The following is a 13235-nucleotide window of genomic DNA, read 5'->3' on the forward strand; positions in this document are numbered from 1 at the left end:
AATCACCAGGAAGAGGATCGGGAAATGGACAACAGGGAGGATTAATACAGGGAGGAGGACTACAGGGAGGACCACCGAATAGACCACCATCGGGAAATGGAGGACCACAGGGAGGATTAATACAGGGAGGAGGACTGCAGGGAGAAGGACGAGATTAGGGACGGGATGAGTTCGGGGATATTGTGTGACGGGGAGAGGAAAGAAACAGATTAGGACCGAATAATCAAAGGCAAGTGGAAAAATAGAAAATTCTAGTAAACATTTTTCAAATTAAAAATCACGATTCTTTGACGGATTCATTAATAATATTTAATTCAATTCTATAGATAATATTTTTATTGTATTGATAATAATTAATCGTACTTAATATTAATCGTATAAAATGCCACATAACGCGATTTATTCTATATAAAATAAACAACAAAAAAATATCCACTATTTTTAATTTTAATTAAAATTTTTACGATTTAAAATTAAAGGTGTGCGAATTAGTTCGAATTTGAATGGAATCCACTGTGATTCGATTCGATTCGTTTTCGGATCTGAAAGATTCGAAACCGATAAGTTTGAAATTTCGAATCATCAGTTCGATTTTGAATCACTCGCCTCTTGCTCTATCTTCCCTGTATCTCTTGTCACCAATCTTATATCAGTGCATATCAATCTTCGAGCATGCGCATGCACTTATTCATCGCGTCAGTTATCATTGGACTCTATTAGATATTTTCATCTTTTTGATATGACTGCGCAATTTATGGCCGTGTTTCGATATACACCAAGTACATACAGAATGGACTGCGCGATCCGTGTGTCAAAAATGGTCGATAAAAGTAAGAGAGAGGGACTATGGAAGACAATCATTTTTATCTTTTTTTCATTCAATGGTGTAAGAGAGAATGATAGGGAGATTGACCGTCTTCCACGGTCCCTCTCTCTCATTATTATCAACTCATTTTCAACATACAGATATTACCAAAATATTGTTTTTAATACATTTATAACATATTATTAATTTTTCAATTTTTTACACTTGTACATTTAAAATAAATTTTTTAGTATTTAATTGTTTTTAGCTGATGTCAGTAAAAATTTGATTTGATTCGATTCATTTTTGAACATGTTATAGATTTGATTCGATTCGATCCGTCTTTGTAAATGCTTAATTCGCACGCCTCTAATTTAAATTTAATAATGTATAAAAATATAAATTTATATAGAAATATGAGGATAAAAATAATAAGACTTTAAAGAGTTAAATCGACTTTAGATGACTTATAAATTATAAATAGAATTATTATTTAGACTAAAACTAGCAAAGCAGACAAAATAATTGGTTTGTAATTTTTATCAAATTTATAATGGTACATTTTCTAAAATTTTTGTTATTTTTGTTGGAATATATAAGTTATTAAATTAGTCAATGCACTTTTCTTTATTTTTTAAAAAAGCATTATAGCATAATTATATACAGATATTACCTAATTCTCAATAATTCTAATATTAAAAAATGTGCGTGACACAAAGATTAATTTTGTATATTTATTTCGCAGGTCTCTGCTGGTATCGTCACAAAATACAGATAAAGATTAACGGCTAAAGTTTCCTCAGCAATATAGATATCACTTGTTTTTAATTATTCGCACGGCTAAAAAAAAACACCGAATATTTTAGAATAATAAAGTTTGTCACTGCAGTAAATTTTTTATTATTATTTAAACCGTTTCTCCGTTTGTATTTATATTTCCTAATTTCCTCATATTTATTTTCTATATGAAAACGATTCCTTTTTATTCTTTATATAAATTATTTATAGAGCAGATCCTAATTAATATAGATCCTAATTATCTTGTTCATTTTACAGTCGATAATATAACTATCGAACATCGCGAGAAAAGTAAAAGCCCTGGCATATAATGACTAAGACTTAAGCAGTAAGGGCCGGTTTCACTAATGCCGATTAATCGAGATTGACTGTCAACCGTAGTTGGTCAATTCTACTAAACAGCAAATGCGATTGGTCAGTTAACGTTAATTGGCCGATTAAGTAACTGACGTCGATGAAACCGCCCTAAGGAAATCAACATGTTGGATTCACTACTGGTCACATTATAGTCTTATGGTCTGTTCTGTGATTGATCGATTCATTTACTACTTAAGTCTTACGTCTTTAGTTTTTCTATGTGCCGCAGTCTTAATTCGTGCCCTTGTTTGAGATAATTTTTCGTCTAAATAACGTGCGATAATATGCTTTAATTGTCACGTAATCTTGCCGAAGATACAGATTTTCATTAAAATTCTTATTGACATTAACGAATATATTACGCATTGGAGAAAAAAAGATGTTTAATTATGCGCTTCGACTTTATGCGTAACCTCACGCGATGGTTGCTGCATGTAAATCGACGTAAATCGATGCATAAAAAGGTAGATATAAATTCTGTTATCTATCAATGCTGCATTACCATTTTGTATTGTCATTCGTTCCATCGAGCATTCAATTAGCTTGATCCGATTTCTTTGGCGCTCCAAATACTCCAATCCAACAAGTTGTGTCGGATTGTGTTAGATGTTGATCATAAATATCATGATACACAATAGAGATCCGTCTTTTATTCTTGCTCTAGACTGCCCTAGAACTTTCTTTCCCGTTTTCGCCAAATATCAGACATTTTATCACGTAATCAGAAATATATAAAATGTTACAATAAACTCTTGCTTCAACCAAATTATTTTATTGTATCAACCAAGAATTTGTTTGCCTATATATCCCAACAAGAGATTAATTGATTCAACCAAATGGGATTCTCAGTGTATTTATCTCACTTCTAAAAGTGGACACTAGTTTAATCACGAAAAACAGATCTCTTATAAGAATTTTACACAGAATCACGAGACGCAATTGGAAATTACATGTGCGTTAGTACCAAGATCATCGTGATGTTCACTCGACTCGACATATTACACTATCACAAATGCTGACATTTCGACTGTCATGTTATTTTCACCGAAATCTGCAGGATTACGTATTCAATCAAGTATTGATAGACGATCGGAATAATTATGAGAAAAATACAGCAGCCATGGACATAAGGCCAATTCTACATTGGTCGTATCGTAGCGTCGCAACGTCCTAAGCGTCATGCGACTTTGAAATTGACGCATCGGACACAACAAGATCATTTGCGATCTGCGACGCCTACGTGATACGACCAATGCAGAACCGGTCTAATGGTCTTAGTGTGAGAGCAGTTGCAGAAAAATGATGCTAAGAATCCTGGTTTCGTTATTTTTTCTTTTCTAACAGTTCGAAGGAACAAATCATCACTCTTCTCATAAATGTTCGCGATCGCCTGTTAATATTAACCTTCAATATACATAATGGTTTTTGGCACTCTTATTATTATTATTATTATTATTATTATTATCTTTTATTGCAATACAAATACATGCAGCAAATGGCAGGGCACTAGTAAGACTGCTGTTACAAAGCCAGCCAGTAGATAACAATATAGTAACAAGCGAATAAAACAGATAGAAAAATCTTAAGCGCCATATATCACATAATATATGAGACAAGTATATCATTAACATCATACTAACATTTACATTCACATTTGCAATAGAAATCACATATACAGTTACATTTACATTCATCGAGTTAAAATATAATGCCACGTATTCGCGCGGACGTCAAGTAATTTGCGACAGGTGAAAAACGATCAGTGATATCGATCGACTCACAAAGATGTGAGAGATGCAATGTAACCAGCAGCAGCCGAGTGAAAAGAAGCCAGAGAAGGGGAGTTTGTAACGGAGGGAGCATATTATAAAACTTAATCGAAGCATAGGAAAAGGTTGCACGGATTTTGACAGAGCGATAACAGAGAATGGATAAGTTATTTTAATAGCGAGTGTCAATGGGAGGGCGGGGAGTGAAACGCTGAATTAAAATGCAGAAAATTACGTAAATAGGAGGCAATATCTCTCTCTTTCTCATAAATTAGTATATTAATTTAAGTGTATTATACAATAGAACGTTGAAAGCATGCCTTGAAAATACTACAGATTAATCGAAATTCATAATAATAGTTCCTTAATTAATTCTGCTAATAATGTTGCGCGCTATTTGCTAAGAGAGATCTTAATATAATAGAAAATAGTAAAAATTGAAACTTTTTAACAAAATCCATAGTTAAAATTAAGAGAGCATAAAAGACAAATACGTAATCTTTGTGCAAGTTATCTATTAAACAAATTTTTATTATTCATATACTGCAGTATAAGGGAGATCAGAGCTTATTGGCACAGTTTTCACAATTTCGGCATTAGATTTTTTTAACAATTAATTATTATGATTAAAATATACTAATATGATAGTGAGAACCTTTATCTACATTTTCATAGTAATTACATTTCCAGTAATGATTCTATACACTGTATAATTTCTTTGCGATAAATGTAATACGAATATGTTACATTATAGTCAATTTCCCCGATATGTAATTTGGTATACATTACGTGCAATGTAAATTATCTCTATGATTTTTATTATAATAAATGATCATTGTTATTCAAAATAATGTATCGTATATTAACAAATACTTTTCCTGTAACTAATAATACATCACTTAGATTTGCTTTCTCAAACCGAAGGACTTTAATACGAAATTATGAAATGCTCAAAAAGGAGGATGAGTAAAATTATTGGATTTTGGTCTAAATGGATGATGGATCTTCGTTATATATATTTTCTTGTATTTTTTAATGTGCTGAATTGTTTGCAAATGTTTCAAACTGATTTGATGAGAACATGTTGAAAACTGCATTTAAAATATTAAAAGAAATATAATTTTGTTGAAATCTGACCTTTAATTGCAAATTTCAATATTTTTCCATCAGTTTAGCTGGATATTAATATTTGCAAATGATTCAGCACATCAAAAAATATAAAAAAAAGTACATAACAAAATTCCATTGTTTAGGCTAAAATTGATTGTTTTATTTAATATCTTGAACAATGAATGAAATAGGTCAGTTTTAACCAAAGCAATTGAACCTTTCTTATGCATGTTTTTTTGTTTGCTTTGATGTACTGAATCATTTGTAAACGTTAATTTTAATCTAAAATGAAAAAATATTGAAAATTGCAATCAAAGATCAAATTTCAACGAAATTGTGCTACTTTTAGTGCGATTTTCAACATGTTCCCATCAGATCAAATTGAAATAAACGTTTGCAAATAATTCAGCACATCTAAGAATACAAAAAAATATGCATAAAGATTTCATCATTTAGGCTAAAATTCGATAATTTTACCCACAGTCCTATACTTGCCTCCTCTTGATTTTCCCTTTTTTTTCATTGTAACTTGTTTGATTTATATGAAATTTAGGAAAAAGTGCTTATATTATAAAAAAAATATTTTTGGTAAATATGTAGGGAAGCCCCCTCCCCCACATGATCTTGATCTTGACATATGTTGTCAGGCCCTAAGAAAGTTTTATCCATCGGACATCATTCGTTAAAAAGTTATAAACAAAAGAAGTTAAAAAATAACGTATGTGATATCTCTTTTTTACTATATAAAATAGAAATTTTCTGCTTTAAAGTATTTTTTACAACTTTCCACGCGAAACGACTTTTACCACCTCCCCCCCCCCTGCTTGAGAGCGACTTTCATATTTTTTAATATAATTTTTGTTCTTAGAACAGAAAATTTTTTCCTGCTTTACTCTGCATACATTCCATAACAAGATAATGTAAAACGAGTTCTTTCTTTGTTGGGAAAGGTTGGGAAAGGTACAGTGTTTATGGAGAGTATGTGCTCGTTATAGAATGTATTCAGAGAAAAGCAGAAAACAAATTTCTGCTCTAAGAACAAAAATTATTTAAGAAAATATTTAAGAAAATATAAAAGACGTGCGCCCCCAATCAGGGGGAGAGGGGATGGTACATGATTGGGTTAGGGTTAGGTTACTATATACCTATAGATAGGTTATTATGTATCCATTTGTACCGTGGTCAATCGCAACGTGGTCACTTGCAACGTGGTCGCTTTAGGTGAAAGTCGTGCGCTCTCAAGCAGAGAGGAAAATGGGATAAGAATCAAAATTTTCATTTTATATAGCAGAAATATAACGTTATTTCTTCTTTTGTTTTAACTTTTGTTTTACTGTATTGTAACTTTTTAACGAGTGACGTCCGACGGTTAAAACTTTCTCAAGATTATTCAGGGTCATGATCTTGCCAACGTCGAGGGCAAGATTATGGGAGCGGGGGGGGGGGAAGCTCCCCTAAACTATATATTTACCATATTTTGCGATAACTTTCCCATTGTGTCTTTCGCCATAAATAGATAACCAAAATGCAATGTTAACTTGCCTCTTCTATTAGTAAGTCCCGGTATCTCCTACATAAACGTTTTGACCTTTTTATTTAGTTTCTAGTATGTTTTTCACAGTATTTTAAAAATAAAATTCATCAAGTAGGAAATAGGAAAACCTGGCCATAACGGTCTAAGCTAGGTCTTTTTAATGCTTAATTAATTCAAAGTGAATTGATATATATTATATCGTATATATGTGTACATACATATTATATATACATGTATATCATATTGTAGTTATTTGAACTACGCGTTGAAATTTCTCCGGACTTGAAACGCAGCTAAACTATCGAAATAATCACAATTAAATTTTTGATGCTCAATATAGACAATTATTAGAGATCTTAATATGATAGAAATCTGTAAATAACTTTATTTATTGCGAAAAATATTATCTCGGCTGGGAGTCGAACTTGGATCTCTTGCACTCCGTGCGAGCATTTAAAAAATGGTTATATTAAAATCGTTAAATAAATATAAAACCGTAATTACTGTAAGCAACGACACGAAAAGAATATCAAGGTATTCCTGATATTACCGGGATTTATACCGAAGCTTGCTATCAATCTCCGAATCTTTTTTAATTGGCAGCGACTCTGCCATTGAATCACACAGTATATTTGATATTCGCTCTATTATACTTATATATGTATATCTTATACTCAAGTATAAGCATATTCAATGACGGTCAAAGCTAGATCTGCCAAATGCCCAAATAATTTACAGTGAATTATCTATATCCTATATACATATGTACATGCATATATATATCATATATTAGTTATTCAAAACTGCGCGCCGAAATTTTTCCGGACTTTATCAAACGCAATTAAACTATTGCAATAATAAATATATTGCATAGTTAAATTAAATTGACAAGCAAATTCTAAATCTTTAATCCGATATCATATTATAAGGATGTGCTGAAAAACTTTAAATAAATTTATTGCGAAAAATAATTTGCTTGTCAATTTAATTTAACTTGTGATATTATTGTAGTAGTTTAATTGCGTTTGATAAAATCCGGAAAAATTTCGGCGCGTAGTTTTGAATAACTACAAAAATATGATATATATGCATGTACATATACAGGATATAGATAATTTATTGTGAATTATTTGGGCATTTGAAAGATCTAGCTTTAATCGTCATAGACTTGAATATGCTTATACTTGAGTGTTTGATTTCATGTCGGTCCTAATAAAATCTTATTATTGAGTATATCTTATATTACAAAGAAACTATCTTAAGCGTCAAACTCTAGATGTTACATTAATAGCTGATTATAAAAGAATTATATTTGATTCGTACGCAGGCCTTAATTTCCAATCTTGAGATGCCTAAGTTCGTTGATTTTTTGTACAAGACAAATGTGATTCTTTCATTGTTAACTATCAACGTAATATCTAGGACATTAGAGTTTGACACTTGAGATAATTCATTCTATATTATATTCTAAATTTATTTAACGATTTTATAACCTACAACTGTATATTTTATTTGAGAGTCTTAATTAACAGGTCTGTATCCTAATCATTCATGTCATTTTTTACTGGCTCTAGAGTCTAGATTATCACAAATCTCAAAGAAAAAAATTTTTTTTTAATGAAATGTCAGAATGTATAGAATCGAAATATCAAAACATAAAAAGGTATTGATAATAATTAAAAAGTTATGTCAAAAATAATTTGTGAAAAAATGCAGAAATTAGTTTTGTTAAAAATAATATCTTTATGATAAAAAGAGATACAAGTAAAAATAAGTATTGTTTTGAAAAGAAGAAAATGTAAACTATAAGAAAAAAATACGTTATATTAACATATTCCAAAAAATGTAATTATTTATATAAGTAAATTGGGGGTATTTTTATACATATTCGGAAAAACGATATCAATATTTTCATAATTGAAAATAAAAAAATATTTCGAATATATTAAATATATAATAATTTCTTTCGACATTACTTATGATTTTATAGTTCCGAGAAAATAAATCGATTATTTCGACAAGATGTCTCTCCCGCATAAATGCTATTTCTGAAAATAAATGTTTTAAATATATGTTTTAATTCTAATAGCACATATACTTGAATATAGCTACTAATAAACAGTCATTAATGAATATTTACTTTTGGCAAAAATCTGTTAACATTACATTTGACAAGTCCAAGTCACCCAAGCCAAATTTTATTGTATCACAATCAGCATCATAGTGATAATTAAACAGCCGCATCTCGCAGCGATCGACACAGGAAAATTCCAAGTTTTTTACCTACTCACTTGAACTTTGCGATATTAACCGTACAAGAATAAAGATTAACTAAAATTTTCATCCGGGTCCAAATGACTTCTCATGTAGTCGAAGGTAAAATGAAACTATTTTTTAATGTTGCAAAAAATATACTGAAGATGACCAAATGAGAAAATCAAAACTTTTATGTATTTATATGAAGATATGTTTAATAGATAACTTGGACAAAGATCTTGTTTAGCTTTTATGTTCCTTTTTTTTAATTTTAACTATTGTCATTTAGACTGCTTATATCACACTTATCATTATAGTTACACTAAAATTGCAAGACCTTGGATCTCGTGTCACGAAATAATATTTACAGTCTCATTAAAAGTAAGATATCATCAAAGCCAGGATAATATAGCCAAAAAAGTCGTAACATGTCTGAGGTTCATTAAAAAAAAATGGAAAAATATTCAACTTTATGAAAGTTATCTTTAGATATGATTTTCTAAAGATTTATTGAAATCATTAAAGTAATTAAACATGCAATATAACACACAAACATTTTTGAAGAATATCAAGCTGTATTTACATATATACATATATACATACATATATATATATACATATATATATATATGTATATATATAAAATTAAAACCGTCACATAGGTGATAGTCGGTAAAAATAATAAACAATGAGGAAGCAAAGCGACAAGATCTATGATTTAGTTTTATCGTGAAAAATACGCGTATTATTGCAGAAGGGAAACATTATAATAGCATTATTGTTTAACTTAATAAGTTTTGCGTCAAATCCTGTCGCTAATTGTGCAAACAAAAGTCATAGTAACAATCGGAAGTATCATTATTATTATAAGTAGGAAGGATACACGTGGATCTGTTGCCTTTTTCCGTGAATAGACACATAATCATGTCACGGATTATGGGATCTATATAAAAGCGAAGAACATTTGCACTGATCCAACTAGTGTATGTTTGAGCTTCAAAGCGAATCACGATGATTAAGCTGTTCCTTATTACGTTGCTTTGCGTGGCGATGGTAAGAAGTTAATAATAGCTCATGTATAGTCTTAAAATGAACCAATGTAAATTGCACGTATTATTAATGTATTAATACAATATGAATATTAGAAATTAAATATACGAATTCGCGTTTTAAAATATAAATTAAAATCTCAATTAAGATCGATATGAAAAATGGATGTTGAAAAGAATTCGATTTCTATCTAAAATGGTGTAAGCAAGGAACAATATTTTTTGTAGATTTTGATCTTCTGAATACGATAGAATTATATTATTAAAAATTCGTAGTGTTTGAGGAACGCTTTGGAAATTGGATACGGATATGGTATATTTATCTAAATTTCAGTATTCTTACTTTATACTAATTTTTGAGATATTCCCTAATAAATATTATTAATTTTTTAATAATTTTAGCATATCTAGGAAGTGTTAAAATTTATAAAACTATTTTCTTTATTTACATCTTTTTAGGCATCGATCAAAAATTGAGATTTATAAAAAGATTTAATATTTTTTGTTATTCAGAGAATATTAAAAAAGGGCCAATTTTTGACCCTAAATTATAGTAATAAAGTTGTTAAAAATTTCATGACACTTGAAGAACAGCTCGAAAATTAAACAAAACTATTGAAATTTGAATAAATATCATACTAGTGTTTAATTTTCGAAGGGTTCCCTAAACAGACTTTTTGACAATTTCATCGTATTCAGGAGGTCAAAATCCACAAAAAAACATTATTCTTTTTATTTATACCATTTTGGGTAAAAACCGGCTCTTTTTAGAAACATTCTTCTTTCCCATTACATACAAAATGGATTATATATCAATAAATATTTAAAAAATTTTTATGATATATCTTTTCTAATAAATATCATGGAAAACATGAAGAGAAGGTAAACACATAGGGATATATTATTATCGAAAGCAGAAAGCAAACATAAATAACATATTTTTTTAATGATGCTATTGAAATAATTTTTGAAAAGCACATTTTTCGTAGCACTCGATTTATTTCGCGGAATAATATCGATTATTTAAAGTTACATAATTATAGCATTACTAATATTTTGTTATATTAATATCACCTAATGTGATCATATTTATAACAAAGCATTCAACTGTTTTTTCAGTTCGCCGATTCCCAAGAAGACCAAATGAATGAAGTGAGTATGACTGAATGTTTTGTAATTTCTCACGGAATTATGTCAGAAAAATTTTACAGGTTTTTCAATTTACATTTTGCACATGAATATGAAAAATTTTTTCGTTCTCTCGTCAGATAGTTTTTGCAAAGAGATAATTTTTATTTAAAGATGGGAACAGGACTAAGGAAAGCAAGCGCTGATATGGCTGAATATGCTAGGATGAATCAAGGTAGTCCTTTATTAATGCAACATGCAGAAAACCGCGGACGAGGAGGAAGACCAGGAGAAAATGGAGGAGGAAATGGAAGAGGAAATGGAAGAGGAAGTGGAAAAGGGAATAGAAGAGAAGGTGGAAGAGGAAATAGCGAGCAACCAGAAGAAAAGTAGACTCTGGTAGATATTTTTTAAATTAAGAATCATGATCCTTTGACGGATTTATTAATAATATTTAATTTAATTCTATAGATAATATTTTCATTTCGTTGATAGTAATTAATCGTAATAAAAATTAATCGTAATATTAATCGTATAAAACGCCACTACGTAATGCGATTTATTCTATATAAAATAAATAACAAGAAAATATTCAATATTTTTATTTTCGATTAAAATTTTTACAATTTAAATTTAATAACATATAGAAATATAAGGGTAAAAATAATAAGAATTTGAAGAGTTAAATTAATTTTAGATGATTTATAAGTCATAATTATTATTTGTACTAGAATTAGCAAAGCAGTCAAAATATTTCATTTGTAACCTTTTTCAAATTCATAATGGCACATTTTATAAAACTTTTCGTTACTTTTATTGGAATGTGTAAATGATTAAATTGGTTAATTCAACACTTCCCTCCTTTATTTAAAAAAAAATATATAGTATAATTATATACAAATATTAATTCTCGATAATTCTAATATTAAAAAATAATGTGCGTGTCACAAGGATTAATTTTGTATATTTATTTTACAGATCTCTTCTGGATACATTATATGAAATACAGATAAAGGTTCGACTAGATTGGCTGAAGATTAATTTTCTCCCAGCACTTTAAGTATCACGTATTTTAAATTATTCACACAGCTAAAAAAAATCCCGATAATTATAGAATAATAAAGCTTATCATTGCAGAAATTTTTCGTTGTTGTTTAAACTGATTCTACTTTTATACTTATATTTCCTTATTTTTCCATACATATTTCCTAATATGTAATGAAAACGATTCTTTTTTATTTTTTATGCAAGCTATTTTTCGTCGATGATATACACTATCAAACATCGCGAGAAAAGGTTCTAGCATAAAAATATTTAAGATGTACTACCGGAAACACAATTAAAAGCACTGATCGGTTGAAATTTGTTTCCTATTTCTATTGCCTGTGTTTTTCATTGCGTTTTTGGCTTAAGAGTTAAAGCAATTCTATAATGTGCTCTTTGTTTCCTGTTTCTTGCTTTTTCCCCTTTTGCAATCGTTTAATAATTGTATTTCTTGCTATGTGTGTTTTCTGTTTTTGTCGAAGTTCGTTAACTTTTATCTTGGACGATATAAAACAAAAACCGAATAAGAAGCAAAAAAACAAGATGGAAAAAATAGCAAAGAGCATATTAAAGAAACATTATTTTCGGGTTACTCAATAACTAAACTTTTGGACAGCCGACATTGGAACTATTTTTTTTTTGTAGTTTGGAATATCAATTTTAAGCTATATTTTTCTTTTAAATATTTTTGTTTCAAAGAGTTTCACATTTTTATATGAAACAATACATTTTTCTTATTTTATTAACTATATTTAGTTATAACAATTTATCTGCAATTTGTTATGAGTACGTAACTGTACAAATACTTTCTAAAGATGTCAAAATATATATAAAAATTGTTTAATAAATTTATAAAAATCGAAGACACAAATGATCAAACGTGTGTAGTAAAGGTGCCAAAAACTAGGTATATACTAATTAAATCTCTCTGGTTAAATGCTACTAATGCTATGCTAGAGTCGTTTATAGAGCTTGCCAACGGAGTTTATAGAATAGAAATCATAGCGGTCGTAGTCTTAAGTCATAGAAAATTAATCAATCACAATCGAATATGAGAAGAATAATTAACTATAATTAGTCAATTTTCTACGACTTACTCTACGACCGCTGCGACTTCTATTGTAAACCCCGCATTACACTATTGGCTCCACGAACAGCATTGATAGCGTTTACATTTATAGCGTGAATAGCGCCTCCTCTTCTCCCCCCCGAACACACCCAGGATCTCTAGGGAGGGTGACGCGCGTTAAGTATCACGCACCGCATTCCTTTCGAGTTTCGAAATTTCTGCAAAGGACGCCGCGCGACGGTCCGCTCCGCTTGGGAAATCTTTAGCAAGTCTCTCTTTCTTTCCCTTTGCTTCAATTGCTGCGCACGTAATCTTC

At 29.7% G+C, this 13235-nt stretch overlaps 2 protein-coding genes across 2 annotated transcripts in view; both read left to right on the forward strand.

Moving 5' to 3' along the window:
* LOC108756815 (salivary acidic proline-rich phosphoprotein 1/2-like) overlaps positions 1–224 on the forward strand; it is a 2258-nt gene extending 2034 nt beyond the window's left edge. The window contains exon 4 of the mRNA XM_018500890.1: positions 10–224. Coding sequence (XP_018356392.1) covers positions 10–158 — 149 coding nt within the window. The 3' untranslated portion in view covers positions 159–224. The remainder of the gene's footprint in view (positions 1–9) is intronic.
* A 9364-nt stretch (positions 225–9588) lies between these two features.
* LOC108756742 (ATP-dependent RNA helicase DBP2-like) lies at positions 9589–11940 on the forward strand. Its single transcript, XM_018500767.1, has 4 exons — positions 9589–9682; positions 10798–10830; positions 10981–11205; positions 11785–11940. The coding sequence occupies exons 1-3, from the start codon at positions 9641–9643 to the stop codon at positions 11197–11199; spliced, it is 294 nt and encodes a 97-aa protein (XP_018356269.1). The 5' UTR covers positions 9589–9640; the 3' UTR covers positions 11200–11205; positions 11785–11940.
* The last annotated feature ends 1295 nt before the right edge of the window (positions 11941–13235 follow it).

This window comes from Trachymyrmex septentrionalis, unplaced genomic scaffold (assembly GCF_001594115.1).
Source record: "Trachymyrmex septentrionalis isolate Tsep2-gDNA-1 unplaced genomic scaffold, Tsep1.0 scaffold13, whole genome shotgun sequence".
NCBI classification, from domain to species: Eukaryota; Metazoa; Arthropoda; class Insecta; order Hymenoptera; family Formicidae; genus Trachymyrmex; species Trachymyrmex septentrionalis.